Source organism: Pavona decussata, unplaced genomic scaffold (genome assembly GCF_977016875.1).
Source record: "Pavona decussata unplaced genomic scaffold, jaPavDecu1.1 SCAFFOLD_396, whole genome shotgun sequence".
Lineage (NCBI taxonomy): Eukaryota > Metazoa > Cnidaria > Anthozoa > Scleractinia > Agariciidae > Pavona > Pavona decussata.
Genome location: NW_028145767.1, coordinates 297346 through 314344, shown reverse-complemented (window position 1 = coordinate 314344; position 16999 = coordinate 297346). Strand labels below are relative to the sequence as shown.

At 38.1% G+C, this 16999-nt stretch overlaps 1 protein-coding gene across 1 annotated transcript; it reads left to right on the top strand.

Moving 5' to 3' along the window:
* Positions 1-4808: 4808 nt before the first annotated feature.
* On the top strand, positions 4809-15540 carry LOC146451132 (lysosomal phospholipase A and acyltransferase-like). Its single transcript, XM_085099560.1, has 5 exons — positions 4809-4927; positions 7627-7783; positions 9141-9358; positions 10111-10457; positions 13309-15540. Exons 1-5 carry the CDS (start codon positions 4852-4854, stop codon positions 13711-13713), a joined length of 1203 nt encoding a protein of 400 aa, XP_084955686.1. The 5' UTR covers positions 4809-4851; the 3' UTR covers positions 13714-15540.
* The last annotated feature ends 1459 nt before the right edge of the window (positions 15541-16999 follow it).

Sequence of the window (16999 nt, the reverse complement as noted above, 5' to 3'; positions counted from 1 at the left end):
TGTATCTGCGTAGCCACGTGGCCACTCTTTTCAGGATTACTTTTGGAGTGGCGGGGTATTCCCTAGTTAAGCCTAAATCGGAGTCTAAAGGTCGCTAACCAGTCTCCATTGCTGTCTAAATCTACGACAGAAAACACTACTCGGGTCGTCATACCCTCTAAAGACCAGGAGTCTGCTAATATCGTTAAGACATAGTTTAAACATCTCAGTGTGAAGCTCCAGACTATTGCCCAACCAGTGTTTAAGAGCCGCAAGATTGCGAAGGAGTTCCCGACAAGCGAACTCAAGCCTCAGCTCATTGATCAATAATGCGTTGTGTATAACTTCAAGTGTGACCAGTGCCCGATGCTGGTTATGTCGGATACACCCGTGGCCATCTGTTCGCCCGCGTTGATGGACATAGAAGCAAGACCTCGTCAGTGCGCAAACACTATGACAATAGACACGCAGGCAGGATTCCAGGTGACCTTCGCAATTGTTTTAAGGTGTTGAAAAAATGCCAGAACAATCTTGATTGTCTCATTAATGAGATGTTACTCATTAAACAATTACGACCGTGCTTATGAACAAGGAAATGACAATGTCATTTCCTTTCAAAAAAAAATTGTCATTTCCTTACAGTATGGAAATAATAATGTCATTTCCTTACAAAAAAGTGTCATTTCCTTACCACAAATTGCATTTTCCTTACATTGTCATTTCCTTACAGAAACATTTTCTCTTCTTGATAGGAAATCATCAATAGAGACACTTGTTGCAACGACTTACCTGTTTGTAGTAATTCCTGACTAAAACGATCTTCATTCAGTGCTTATTGTTAAAATTATTGCCCGTTTCAAATCAACGATTGGTCAGCCTGCATCCAGTTAGATGTCTTTATTTACGATAGGTTTTCTCGTTCAGTTTAGGTAAAAGTAAGAACTGATATCATTATAGGCCCTGGCAATAAAAATAGACTAATAGTAAAAAACATTGGATGTGATTGTATTTTACACAATACAACTAAATAATTATTGCAAAGCTGTGCTCAAATGAAATCAACAAATTAAAGTTAAAACTACTCCGGTATACGAACATGATAGTTTAATGGCTTATTCCGCGCATTCAATTAATTATTATGAAGGGCAATCTGAGGTGGATACTTTCCCTTGTGCTCCAAAAAAATGAAATAATTTAGTAAAGCCAAGATAAGCCGATGAAACGTAATGCAAGCATGCTACTGGGGGCATTGCATATTGGCACTGTTGCAGTTGGAACCAAACACTCGGGCAGTTGAAAACCTTGCAGGATTGGATACGTAAGTTTCTATACCCCAGTTCTCAGTGAAAAGTTTTGTTTTACTGAAACTGATAATAATAAATTTGGTAAAAAGAGAAAGGCAGAGAGGTTGCAAATTGATGTCATTGCGCTCACTAAGAAAAGAAAGAAAAAGAGCGACAAAGACAGCAATGTTGGTCCGGAAACAGAATCTACTGACTGTTCTGAGAATCAGGAATCTGAGTCAAGGAGTTCCGAAGACGACTCTGAACACGATCCTGCTCGGTAAAAGTTTTTCGAAAAGGTTCAAAAAGATGTAGACAACATGTCAACATTTCGCTCAGATTCTGAGGGCGTTGAAGAAGAAGCAACATAAGCCGAAAAAGCGATGCTAAATGGAAGGACTAGCTATAACCAACAAGCCGAAATGCACCACAGTCTTCAAGAGAAATCCCTTGGCCAGTTCTATAGGTGCCAGAGTCATATTGCGGGTGGGGACACACCTGTCGCACAAGCACTTAAAAACACGAGGCACGTCCATATTATACTCTGAGAGTTGGATTTACATGGAACAGGTTTGAATTGTCTAGCGCGGGACAAGTCCTTTGACATTTGGGACAAGTGGGTCAGTCCATGACTAAGGGGAAAAAAACCCTCAAAGGACCCACCATCAGGCTCTACTTCCGTTCCTTGGAGAGCTTTCTCAAGTGGGTCAAGGAATATAAGAATCCAAGCGAAGACGAAGACGAGCAAGAAAATAGAAAACTGACGGAGAATAGGCTATTTCTTTGTCGCTGGTTCCTTGGGAGGCCTAAAACGTGTCTCAGGGGACGTTTTCGAACACACTGAATCGATTGGAAGCTTTTAAAAGAATATTTTTCTTGCGTCCAAAAATTGACTTTTTTCCAAGGGGTAGGTCCAAGGTTTTTGGTAAAAAATTACCAGATTTTAAGTCAGCATTTTTCACTTATTTATGTTCCTAGGGATCTCGGTATATCGTAAAACTCTCTTGGGAATCATTTTTAAGTGCAAATAACGCCCTAAAAATACTTTTTCTGTTTAACTCTGATCCTGACTTCATCTTTTAAGGGCTATTTCTTTGTCCCAGGTCCCTTGGGAGGCCTTAAAAGTGTCCCAGGGGACGTTTTCGAACACACTGATTCGATTGGAAGCCTTTAAAATAATATTTGTATTGAGTCCAAAAATCGACTTTTTTCCAAGGGTTCAGGGTTCAGGGTTTTTAGTCAAAAATGAGCCAATTTTGAAGTTTGTTCATTTCTGTGAAGTATGAACTTTTTTTTTTTTTTAAATAAAGAAGCATCTTTTTTGCAAAGGTATTCTTACCCGTTGAATAGATGTCAGTTTCATTCAGATTTCATGTTTCCCTCTTTAGGTCTTAAGGGACGTTTTTATGTTTACACCTTAAAGTGTACACCATTGTTCTCCTTAAATGTCATTTTTGTTAAAACACATTGGGGCGAGCCCCTGTACTCAAAACTGGCATCCCACTGTGGTTTCTATTCTAGGCACCAGTTTACCCTTTCTAGTAGTATTAATAGGCAAGAACAAGTCTTACATTTGTAGGTAGGTCCGAGTAGTTGAGTGCTCAATACAAAAAAGATTCACGAATGTAAAGTTCCTTGAATTTAGAATAAAATTGTCATTTCCTTGCCTTTAAATTAAAAACAAGAAGGAAAATGTCAAAAGTTTGTTAAACGTCCGAAAGTGCTTATTTCTTGGCTGGCACTTTCATTCGTCGTGACCTTTCTTGAAAACAAACGGGACTTGCTTACCATCCAATCTGAGGTTCATTCTGAAGTGAGAAACGATATTCTAGAAACTGTCATCTCCTTACCTATTGAACATTTGGTCTGAAAACTTTCATGACGTCTATAATACTTGTGCCATTTACACGATAACTTCACGAAATGTAGAGTACATTGATAGATATTATGTCACAAAAGACCAGGCATTATCATTTATTTTTAGCCCTTCTAGAGACATTAAACTCAAAAATGGCAATTCCGTCTTGCGGTTGGCTTTAAAACATGTACTAGATATTATACTTGCACTAGGTTTTTTTTCGTCAAAAGGTCGCTTTTCTGAAACATGGATGATAACGTGGGGAATACAAATGAAGCTGTGGGGAATGACTTTATCATCTGTCAAGCAAATTTGCAAAGTTCTAGCAATTTTTCTTTCTAGATTCCGCAATTTTCGTCACTTCCTTACCTTTTGGAAACTTCAATACGCCATTTCTCGGTGCCAGTTAGGGCAACATTGCTGTTCTTTTAGCACAGATAACAATGGCAACAGAAGTTTGCTTTGTAAAAAAAATAGGAGTTTTTCATGCAAAATGCACATTTTATAAGCGATTTAAAGATTATCATGAGAAAGGTAAGGATACGACTTTTCAAGAAATCATCCCTAAAATCTACTGTCTACGGCCAAAGACTGTATTAAATTCTAAAGCAAAGCTCACAATATATGCAGCCCTTAGTCCCTGCCCGAGTAACTGAAAATTACCCGTTTAGCTCAAAAGAGAACTAGGTAGCGAGGTAAGAGGCTGCACTTGTAAGACTTTTTCCCTCACGAGACTAAATGATGTCCTCAGGAAAACTTTGCCTCAGGAAGCTTTGAGTTGGAAAACTGAAAATTCCACCCAGGGGTCCTCTTAATATTGTGCGCGAGGTGTCATCGTATGCCTGGAAATGTAACATGAAACAACCACAGTGTATTATTATAGTCACAAAGTTTCATCTTGCGCTTTCGAGACAAACTCGTGCCTTGCGATAGACTGCAAGCAGTCCCTTTCTGGATAGTCGAGAGGTCGCGCGAAATAGCCGAACGCGAAAAAAACTAGTGCGAACGAGCGGAAGCGGGCTCGTTTATTTCTCCTCGCTCCAACCTCAATTCGCTATGAGCACACCATCTCGACTGACCAGAAAGGGACTGCTTGCAGTCTACACGGCAACCCGTCTCCATCGGATCTGATGGAGTCCGTTTGCCCTCGTTTTCCACCCCTCCTCAACTATACCTTGCTATGTATTCCCTATGTCTCTCGCGAATTGACACACGGCAGTCCGATGGACTCGTTCGACGGCAACCCGTCTCCATCGGATCCGATGGAGTCCGTTTGCCCACATTTTCCACCCCCTTCTCAACTTTACTTTGCTGTATATATGATAAGTCTCTCGCGAACTGACTTCCGGTGAATCTGGTTGCAAGTCTATTTGACCCTATTTCGACTATAAATTATACAGGCATTCTTGATGTGTGCGCCGTTGTCAACTGACGTTCCCGTTCCGTTGCTAAATCAGTCTATTACTTCATTTACAGAGTTGTTCGCTTTGAGACAGTTGGCTGCCTGCTCGTGTGTGTACCCGCATACAGTGTAATATCTTTTCTTCGTTCGCACCACATACCACCTGAAAGCCAGGGACTAACAGGCCCCTCCTGGGACATCCAAAAGCGGGGCTAAGAAAATGGAGGAGTGTTTAGGGGAGTGCCAATAACTGCAACAACCGCTGACTTTACCGCTGACTCACAAAATCGAACAAAAGCGTCCGGCGGCGGGCCGTTGGCCAAGCAGCAATGTTTTACCTCAAAATCTTTCTTATTCTACTCAGCAGTTTGGGTGTTTTGGAGGCAAAAACTCCGCTGATCATTGGTAAGTTTCGTAAAAATCACACCTGCGATTTTCTTTTGAGAAGTCGATCGATTGGCAAAGCACACGATTCATCATAATCAAGTGATCACGAGTAAGGCTAGTTAGGAAGCTTATATTGCAGATATCCTACGAATCGAAAATTTCATCCTTTTATGAGGAGAAGAGATTGTTTTATCTAGTCGGATCTAGGTAGGTAGACAACATACATGATAACATCATTTTGGGAATGAGCATCACTGAATCTTTTTGGTGTAAAACAAAGGTAAACAATATGCCTGAATCATGAATACATTTACACATGCGACATATGCTTGCACGCGTGACACGTACGTAGGTTGAAAATGCTCTAAAGGATCTCAGGTATTTACAACCTTTTCTCTATTTAGTTACATTTTGAATGAAAGGAGTAGAGATCTACTTGGAAGGTATGCTTTTAAATGCAATTCAGATTGCAAAAGCCGAAAGGAGCTTTCCATGTCCATGGCCCGGGATTAGCGTTGATAATAATCGGCTTTTAATTTCACCGTAGTGATCAATCGATGAGACCGATAATCGATAACAATCGATAACAATTAATCGATTGATATCGAAAATCGATGACCAATTGATGGCTATAAAATTTGTGTTTTTAATTGCCATCGATTGTTATCGATTATCATAGATTATTATCAATTGTCATCGATTTGCGTATTTTTTTTGAAAGCCAAAAAGAAATGCTTTTACAGAAGAAATACGCAGAAATTTAATAATACAATTAACAGTTGTCAAAATTGCAGGGTATGTATTTAGACCCAAGCTACCAGCTACATGTATAAGAGCCAAAGAGTCATCGTCAATTCTCCACGCGCCAGTAGGCGCATAAGGCTAAAGCCAAAGAATGCTGCTTTGAAAAAATTTCATTTCCAAAATTTCGCTTTTCAAAGGCCAGAGCGGTGCTACTAAATCTCCTTGGAGCTGACCCTGCAGTTGACCACAATCATGTATCTCATCAATCACCTTCAGCGCATTGACCCGTGATTTCCTTTCTTCTTCTGAGCAACGAATCTATCGCCAACTTCAACATCAAATGAGCATTCGTGGTACCCCTTAACTACAACTTGGTAGATAGTCAAAACAACCTGACACATATTTCCCTGTTTATTTGTGCAAAAGCCAGGGTGCAAGTAACCTTTACACACCTACATGTATGTAACCATGAGTGGAACAAAACTGCCAATAATAATTATTATTGGTAGTTTTTTTCCACTGATTTAAAAAAATTAGCTTGACTGCAAAAGATAGTCAATAATAATCAATGGCAATAGATGGCAATCAATAGCAATTAGAGGATTGAAGCTTAGTGATTATTGATTGGTCATCGATTGCCCAATAGCAATCAATAGCAATTAATTAAGGATGGTGCCTACTAATACAGAAGTATTTTTGCGCAGTTTATGGCTGTGCGGGAAAAGCCAATCTTAGCAAGCTAGGGCTGTTGGAATCCAAAGAGAAAATTAGGGGTAAACACACATTTTTTAGAGATTATAATAGGACATTTTCACTATGGCGTCATTTGACTACAACTACCAGAATCCTTCAGTTTTTAGTTTTCTCATGCTAATTAGAGCTATAATTGTTCTTTGCTCTCCACTGGGATTACAAAATTTGAATTTGAAAAGGAAAACAAAATGAATTCTGGTAGTTGTAGTCAAATGATGCCATCATGAAAATGGCCTATTAAGCAACAATGATTCTAAAAATCTGTAATTAAAATATAAAGGAATGTATGATGTTTTTCCAAATTGAAGCTTTATTATTTCAGTCTGAAAAATGCATGGTTTACCTGTTTACCTCCAGTTTTCTTTTTGGATACCAAGAGCACTTGCTAAGTTCTGCTTTCTCTGCATACAGTGTAGTTTTAAATCACGCAAAAATATGCCTAATTAGTACTAGGCACCACCTAGATAGGAAACCCAAGTATCTCAAGATGTGTAGAATGTATGCGCAGTAACAAAAGTAGGCACCATCCTTAATTGTCATTCATTGATTGTTATCTATTGATTGATTGAATTTCCGATGATTGATTGTCATCGATTTATTACGCCGGATAATTTCAAATAACTGATCAAAGCCTGGTTTTCACTAATGAGAATCGGAAGGCATGAGCACAAGCACAGGTGCAAGGCAAAGCACATCTATAGGCCCTTTTTGCACTCAGCCTTTTTTTAGCTTTCAATTGTGGTGTCATTGCTTTTCATGAATCCTTCCAACCAGAACAATGCCTGGGAAGGTACTTAAAGTATTTGTATTGGAAGTGGTCAAAACTACTACACGCACACTTGAACAAGACCCACCAAACCACAAAATAGATGGTGGTCTCTGCCTACAGCCCCCTTCCTCAACCTCGAAAGATGGTGTCTTCATTGCATAACCACCCCTATATCCTGTAAAAATTGACAATAAGATTCAAGCCTCACTTTTCTTGTTTATATAGCAATGCTTACTGTTGCTAGGAAGCTGGATTAAATTTCTGTGTCAACTCAAATTTATTTTTTTCGGTAATGTTCATGAGATACATGTACATATAGGCAGTGTCTTTGATATTACCTCTCCTACCTAGCAGACAAGGTGGGTTCTCTTCACACAAACAGCTTAACTCATTACATATGATATGACCAGTTCCCTAGTAAGACAGTGTCATTTACTATATCTTTGCATAGTTCCTGGAGATGGAGGAAGTCAACTTCAGGCGCGCATCAACAAATCGTCCGTACCACACTTCTTTTGTGAGAAGACTTCAAGCTCCTGGTTTGACTTATGGCTCAGTGTGGAGTCTTTGTTGCCAGAGGCTATTGATTGTTGGGCTGACAACATAAGGTGAGCTTTTACATTCTTGTTTTTAATAAAATTAATATAAAAATGATATTGAGCTTAAAAGAATCCAGGTGGTATAAGACTACATGTTTGTTGGTTTACTCAAGTTTGCTCTGTTTAATCTGTTTGATGTTCTTAATATGTGATGATATTATTAAATAATATTGATCTGCTGGGCAAACAGAATTATTAATATCTTTGCAGTCTTAGCTTTAAAGATCGCATAAAATTAGGTTGCTTACATGTAGATTTAATAATTATTGTAAAGTAAGTTATAACAATATTATTGTTGCTGAACATTATTTTGAAAGAATACTAACAATGTTTACCTTCTTGAACACCCATGTGAGAAATTCAACCAATGAAGCAGGAATTTGAAATGCTCATCAGGAAATTAGCTGGTGTAAATTCCAATGCTAGCCCCTTTTTTTTCAACTTGGAGGTGGTTATTGTCAGAGGGGTATGTTGTTGAGGAGAAATTTTGTATTTCATATAATGGCACGGGCTTGATAATAAAAAGAGTTTAAGCAACGTCTGATAAGTTGCTTGATTCTCCTTCCAAATTGCCTGGTATTCACTTTTGAAAGAAAAGAAGAATTTAACCTAACATCAACAGTCACTAAGGGCCTTATTCCGTGCACCCCTTCAATTGTATATGGGCCAATATTTGGCATGGTTTATTATTGGAAGGAAACTTGTGTTCGGCATATCTGGAGCTTATTTTTGTGGGGATTTATGTTTGGAGGGATAATTAACCAACTTAAACATATGATTAAGCATTTTTATCTTTACATGTTCTGTGCAAAACTTAATCTTAGCTTAGGGAAACAAGTTTCTGCAGTCTGTTCTAGATAACAAAAGGTTTGAAGTAGCATTTACGTACAGCTGTTATAGTCTTTGAGTCTTGAGTCAACTGAATATGGAGGCAAGTGAATATGGTTGAAGAAGAAAAACAGGACTCTTACAGTTCCAAAGCCAAAAACTGATTTTATGAAGAAGTCAATTACATATCAAGCCATCTTTTTATGGAATATTTTTTACTAGTAAGATAATTTGGCAAGGTTGGTTAGTGACAGTGGGGCTTTTGGGAGGTTCTGAAATCCACTCATTGAGGGGGGGGGGATGGGGAGGGGGAGAATTAACTGGTATTAATTTTAAGTTCACATACTTGTTTGTGTATAATATTTTAACATTATTATTAGGAATATAGGTTTTATTTGGTCTTATTGTGTTTAAGTGAATGCTTTTGTTGTTGTTTTGTTGTTGTAGAGCTGAATAGACTAATAATGGATCAAGAGCTCAAGAATTAGTTTTGAACTCTTAAATTATTTCCTTCTACCGGTATGTTTTTAACCAACAGACTTGCTTTCAATCATTCCTCAAACAAGATGGGAAATGCTCCTGGAGTAGAGGTTCGAGTTCCTTATTTTGGCACGACACAGGGCGTATCTTACCTAGATCCTTCCTTGTATCACCCTGGGGAGTATTTTGCCGATATGGTCGATGACTTAGAAAAATTTGGACTTCAAGAGGGTGTATCTATACGAGCTGCCCCATTTGACTTCCGATATGCACCAAGTAAGTTTTGAAAATTTCTTTTGACTTAATTGAGAGCTTTTCCTCCGAAAAAAGGATATACATGCATGTATGTACTAAGTAAACGTACCAATGAAATTATTGGATAACTAAACTTTTTTTCACAAGAATAGGACTCAAGTCCAAAACAAAACAAAGCGAAAAAAGTTGCAAAATATAATTAATGTAAGCAACAAAATTAACAATGTTAGTAACCTTAAGTTTGCTAAATTTTTGAAAGAAATAAAACCCCAGCTAACTAGTGAAGGAAAGTATTACTCAACTGCCTTCATTTGACTGGTCAAATTCAGGATTTTATCAACAAATTTTATTCACAGATTTAGCAGTAAAAAAAGTGCAGCATAGTTAACACTTTATCCATGGGAAAGGACAGCTAGTGTCTCAAATCGAAATATTTTGCTGAAGTTGTTACACTTCAGGATTTTATGCACATACAGCTGTATACTTATTTAAACATCTTTGACTACCAGGTGCCCTCATGCCCTTGCTTGCATGTCATTCTTTCGCACTTTGGAATTTCACCTCGTGCAGCACAATAAACAGTGCCACAGGAAAGTCTTGCTAGCCTTGCTACTGGGTATTTTTGTTTTTAATAATCACAGCATAAGATTTCGTCCACAGGCTGAGCAAATGTTAAGAGTGCTACATCGGTATGTGGATGAAAGATTGTTGTATACATGTGGGGAAGTCTTAGTTGATTTTGTATGTGTTTACTGTACTTTTTCTTGTTGCAGATTCAGCTCAAGAATATTTTGACAATTTGACAGCTCTGATTGAAGACACCTACATCAAGAACAATAAGACAAGCGTGGTGTTACTCTCTCATAGCCTTGGCTGCCCATTTACCCATCACTTCCTTAGCATGATGTCGCAAAACTGGAAAGACACGTACATTAAAGTCTGGGTCACCATCGCTGGTGCTTGGGCAGGCACAGCTAAGCTTTTGCGTGTGTTTGCATCAGGGACAAACTTAGGCTTCCCAGATGTAGTTGTAGAACCACTAAATCTCAGGCATGTTCTCAGGACTTATGAAAGCTCTGCTTTTCTGTTGCCGAGCAAAGATTTCTGGGCTGCTGAAGAGGTACAGTAGGTTGGTTTTGTTCTTTGTAGCTAGTACTGCCCCTGACGTTTTACTGAACTGACACTTCCTGTCCCAGCAGGAAGCACACTGTTTGGCCAAGTGGTTATTGTAAAGTTCCAGAAAATATCCATTCCCCCTCTCCATGGACAGGATTTCTTTTAAGACCCCCCACCCCCCGGAAATTCCAATTTTACCTCATACTTTTCTTTACATTTTTGGCCTTTTGAAAAGACCCCACCCCTCAGGAATTACCAGTCCCTTAAAACTGTAGAAGGAAGGAGGTATGTGTACATGTATCAGTGACCGGGTATTGATATGTTCTGGAATTACACATTGCGTCAAAATATTGATTTGATTCTGTTGTTGCAGACTTGCATGTACAGTTACTTTTAAATATTTTTGTCTCCAGATCTACAGTATTTTACTGTTAAACAAGAAGTTCATAGAAAAATGACAGTCATAGAAAAATGTACCTGTTACATGATTGTATCTGTTAGTTGATTATGCTCCAATGTTTGATTGACACCTGAATGTGAGAATGGCTAGGCTATAGCTGCCCACTTTCATACCAGAAATTCCTGTTTAAAGCTCACTTTCTAACTCCTGAATAATATTTACCCCTTAAAGATATGAACAACAGGGCTGTCATTAAGAGGTGGGGGCCGCGGATTTCCCCTGATTACTAAGAACGTGGCCCCCGGCTATTTTCATAGGAAAATAGAAGAAAAATAGAACCAAAAGAAATTCCTAGCTGTTTGATTCCCCATCTACTTGTTGTATTTATCCAGCAACTTGAAATCTCAGTGATAGCCCTGCATGTACATGTACTGTACACATTTATCAGGAAGCCATCTATCATAAATTTTACATTTATTTATTATTTTTTTAAACTCCCTCTCTCCTTTTTCAAACAACACAAGGAATGAGTGTGTCCAAAAGATTGACACAGAGGGTTTTCTCCATGTTTGACAGCCATCTAATGACAGCTAGTCATAAACCAATATTTTAAAGTGCCCCTAACCCTTCAATTTGTTTTCTTTTGGTAGATTTCTATATCTGTGAAGAACTCATTTTCGAAAATTTTTTTTAGAAATATTGAATCATTTTTATTTCACGAGCGCTAAAAGTTACTGAAATTTTTAAATTTCTGCGCCCTTTAAGCCCCACTGGACAAATTTTTGTCTCGTGGGCTCATTAGGAACGAGCCAATGAGAAGCATCCGATATTTGACACTTTCTTAGCTGTGACGTAAGAAAAGGACACCAGAAGGATTCAGAAGGAATCTTATGCATGCTGATTCCTTTCTCTACATTTCGAGAGTTGCTGCATCCAAAAACCACACATTTTAAAACCATTTTCTCTGTTTACAATTGAAGCATTACCGTGAATCTTCGGATATTTTTGCACGATGTCCTTTTCTTACGTCACGCTCCACATTTGGCCGAGTGGGGGACTAATGCGAACGGTAGGTGAAAATATCGACAAGACTGCCTCCACTTCTAGCGCTCGTGAAAAAAAAAGGATTCAATGTTTCTCAAAAATTTTTTCGAAAATGAGTTCTTGAAAGATATGGAAATCTACCAAAAGAAAACAAATTGAAGGGTTAGGGGCACTTTAACAGTAAAGTTCACTGCTGCATCAGTTTTATCTTTAAAATGTTTTATGGGTTGAAAAGTTAATGGCAGCTGTAAAGTCTTAGTGTAGTTAACAACAGGGTTCATACAGATCCTGGAAAGTACTTGAATTTTACTCTAGCTTTTTCCAGGACTGGAAAGTCCTTGAAAATGGTGGGAAGTCCTGGAAAATCCAGGGCCCAGTTGTTCAAAGCCCGATTAAGCTAATCCTGGATGAAGGGGAACTATCATTCCAGTTTAATTACAAACCAAGTTTTATTTATTCACAACATTATATAACCTTAAGTTGTAAGTAGGGTGGCTTGCAAATAGTCTGTAAAGTCTTAGTGTAGTCAACAACAGGGTCTATGCAGATCCTGGAAAGTACTTGAATTTTACTCTTGACTAGCTTTTTCCAGGACTGGAAAGTCCTTGAAAATGGTGAGAGGTGCTGGAAAATCCAGGGCCCAGTTGTTTAAAGCCCGATTGAGCTAATCCTGGTTTAAGGGGAACTATGATTCCAGTTAAATTACAAACCAAGTTTTATTTATTCAAAACATTACATAACCTTAAGTTGTAACTAGGCTGGCTTGCAAATAGCGAAGAGCTAATCGCGGCAAGCCAGACTGTATGCAAAATAATAATTTTTAAAAATTTTTTTTTAACAATTACATAACTAATGATAATGTGTGAAGAGGAAAACTAGACAATAACGAAGTGTAACAAGGAAGACTAAGTCTAACTAAACTTCGGTCGGAATTCTAATCTTTCATTTTATTAATTATGGTATCTATCTCGACATAGGAGTTTTTAATTTCTGGTATTCTTCAAAAAGATTTCTGTCCTCTGTTTTGACTTAGACATTTCTTTACCATTAGCTTTAAAAACAGTTTTTTTAACGAGTGAGATAAAAACCTTAGTTAACCAGCTTTTAAACGTGGATTAGCGTTAATCAGCTTTCAAAAAACCGGGCCCAGGATGTCTGTGAACTCAAAAATAAAGTTTTGTTGAAAGGCAGAGGAGTGGCCAGATGGGAAGATCTAACAACTTCAAAATACTTAATGTGCATTAATATTTATGGGTCCTGAAAAAGAAACTTTCTGACACCTGTTAATTTTGTTTCTGAAAAAGGGTATGAACCCTGTAACAATAATTTTTAGCCCTTCCATTTTAAAAGCAATTTTCAATCTAGCAAAACAATTGATTAACAGTAATGTATTCTTTTTTTTTTTGAGCAGGTGATTATCCAAACAACCAATCAGAACTACTCGCTGGGTAACTTAAAGGAGTTCTTTCATGACATTGGTTATCCCGATGGCATTAATATGACTGGTCAGGTCCCACCCATCTGGATCAGCGACCCGCCTAATGTCACCTTGTATTGCCTCTATGGCACTGGCCTTGACACTCCAGAAAAGTTTGTTTACGGAACAGATGAGTTTCCTGATACATTTCCCAAGACTATATTTGGCGATGGCGATGGCACTGTGAACATTCGCAGCCTGCAGGCTTGTCAAAAATTTGTTGGCAAACAACAGCAACAGGTGGTGATCAAATCATTTCCCAATGCTGAGCATATGGGCATGATTGGTGATTCCAGGGTGATTGAATATGTTAAGAATCTAATTAGCTCATTGGATTGATTGTGTCAATATTGGGAGTTCCTTTTAGGCTGAAAGTAGAGATTACATCTACAGCCTCTGGATGTGAGCAAGGCCACACTCTGATCAGCTTACACTCTGAGCAGTTTTTCTATTGTGCTATGATCAGCTTATGGCAAACTTGGGTACCAATCTAGTGGATAGTGTGTCTTATATAATGCACTCTGATTGGCTACACAAATCTCAGCCAGGATTTGCTGTTTACCTCATGACATTTTCTTGGATTTGTTTTTTTTAAGCAACCAAGGGTCCGTTTCTTGAAAGTCCATGTAACTTACTGGGCCCGATAAGTATCTTTGGTGATAAATGTTAACAGAAGCCAAATTTTGTTAGCTTTGAATACTAAATTTTAAAATCTTACAATTCTACGAAAACATTGGCCAAGTACCATGTTTGTAATTACTGTGTAATCGGTGAAAAAAAACATTTAAAAATATACTTATTGGGCCCGCTAAGTTACCGGGACTTTCGAGAAATGACCCCCGGCCTTTCAGTGGAAGTGAAGGTGGAGTTGACTTGTGATACAAACCTCATACAAACCTAACTGCCTTTGATATGGAATCCTGTCGTTCTTACGCTAACTGGTTCGCATTTACAGATGAAAAGCACTGAGGTTTGTATCAAAACAATGTCAACTCCAGCCTCGCCTTCATGCAAAGGCTAAGTCACTAAGCACAACTGTCAGTTGCAGGGGCTTTCTATCCACTTGTTTCGTACATTATTGAAACAATTTTTCACCTCAGTGGTATTTGACAGTGAATGATATCCACCACTGACAAGTTAATGTATACATTGAGCTGCTTGGATTTGTTACCAAATGGTAGAAACTAATCCAAGCACTTAAATGTTTACAACCACTTTTGTCGCTATAGTTACGTTGAGCTGGCTCACACTGGCGACGGAATCGGAAGCGTGAAGAACCTTTCGTTTTAATGTGAATAATAATAATAATGATAATAATAATAATAATAATAATAATAATAATAATAATAATAATAATAATAATAGAAGAAACGCAGACGGAATTGCAATCATAAGCTCAATAGAATCGGAATCGCAAGTATCAGAACGTTTCCTTTTTCTTATGATTCCGCTTGTGATCAAGTGTGAACTGGTTGATCAGAGTCGGAAGTGCAAAATCAACCAATCAAATAGCTCATTCTCAATCCCTTTACCTAAGGTTTAGAACGGAAACATGGTGGCCTTCTGCCATTTTGATCGAAAGCGAGGCTTCCGTTTCTGCTTCCGTCGTATTAATTCACATCAGATCAGAAGATTGTTGTGACTCTGATTCCGATTCTATCTCTTTTGTAACAAGTGTAATCAGCAGAAGTACGATTTTTATTGCTATGGACTAATTTTGGAGGCTTTTCCTGACTGGGTCAATGGCTGACATCATATTTAACTGTGCACCAAAGACGACTGTGGCTGTGACGGGCCAGCTTACAGTGCGGTTGTATTTTTTTAAATGTTTTCAAGGTTTTATTTTAAAAATATATATGATTTTACTAGTGGCATTTGTACATTGGTTTTAAAAATTAATTTGTAGCAGTTTATTAACCATTTCAGCACTAGTATCATTAAACAGAAATGCATTGTATCTTACATTCATTTTATATTTATCATGTTATTAATTTAATTAGCATTATTTTAAAGAGGCAAGTGTGATCTTTTTAATGGATAATATTATTAATATTTGCGCAGTATTTAGACGATTTAAAAGACAGATTTTTAACCTAGCTTTTTTTCTTCAGTTTTGTTTTCGCAGGTTTCAATGTTTGCAAATAAATCATGCGAAATTGGTTGTTACATTCTTTTATGGTAGCATATTTTTCGTGATATTTTATGCGTTGCTTACAAAACGCGGAGTAAAGTACGGGGTTAACTCTAGAAGGTGGCTTCTGCTTTCTTACAGCTGGCTGCCTGGCATTTTTAACTTTTTCCTCGCGAAGGCCCGAGCGTAGCGAGGTTAATAAATTTGTCGGGCCGAGCCGGCCCAAGCGGAGCTAAGCCGCGCGAATTCGAGCGAAAAATATATTTCCTCGCGAAGTGAGGTTAATAAATTTGTCGGGCCGAGCCGGCCCAAGCGGAGCTAAGCCGCGCGAATTCGAGCGAAAAATATATTTATATATATATATGTGTCTATATATGTTTATATCTTTGAAGGTGTCCGCACAATGACGTCAGACTGTCTGGCGTCGTCTGGAGCAAAATTTGCATACATCGAAAAAAATATGCGTGCATGATCAAATTTCAATTGCAATGTTCATCAATATTCACTGGATACAGAACTATCTCTCCAGAATCTTTTCCCTTTCTTTTAGACATCTTTTTTCTGAAAGAGTGCATTAAAGAAATTACACGTTTTGTGGCCGCGGTAAATAATTTTCCGTGGGAAATAAATTCATCGAACACGACAGCGCTGCACGCCCGTTGTACATTACGTCGCGACAGAAATAGATTGATAGATGCTCATCAAAAAAAAAATCTTATGCGCCTTTTAATCTCCTCGTTTGATGCTACAATACGAGTAAAGAGGGCTTTCCACCCAGCCCCAGCTTCGCGAGGTTTTGCGAGTCACGTATTTATATATATGTGTCTATATATGTTTATATCTTTGAAGGTGTCCGCACAATGACGTCAGACTGTCTGGCGTCGTCTGGAGCAAAATTTGCATACATCGAAAAAAATATGCGTGCATGATCAAATTTCAATTGCAATGTTCATCAATATTCACTGGATACAGAACTATCTCTCCAGAATCTTTTCCCTTTCTTTTAGACATCTTTCTTCTGAAAGAGTGCATTAAAGAAATTACACGTTTTGTGGCCGCGGTAAATAATTTTCCGTGGGAAATAAATTCATCGAACACGACAGCGCTGCACGCCCGTTGTACATTACGTCGCGACAGAAATAGATTTTCAACCGCAAACTAGCCCGTGGAACTACGAAAACACTATGCTCATCAAAAAAAAAATCTTATGCGCCTTTTAATCTCCTCGTTTGATGCTACAATACGAGTAAAGAGGGCTTTCCACCCAGCCCCAGCTTCGCGAGGTTTTGCGAGTCACGTATTTCTAGTATATATATATTTTCTGTTGTAATAATAATGGGGTGAAATAAAGTATTGTTGTTGTTATTGTTGGCCCAGTAAGACTCCTACGGATATTTTATAGGGTCTTTTTCCATGGAAAGAGGCTCACTGTTATCAACTTCTGATAAAGAAAGTAAGAATTATCGATTAATCGGTGATGTTAAGTGAACATTT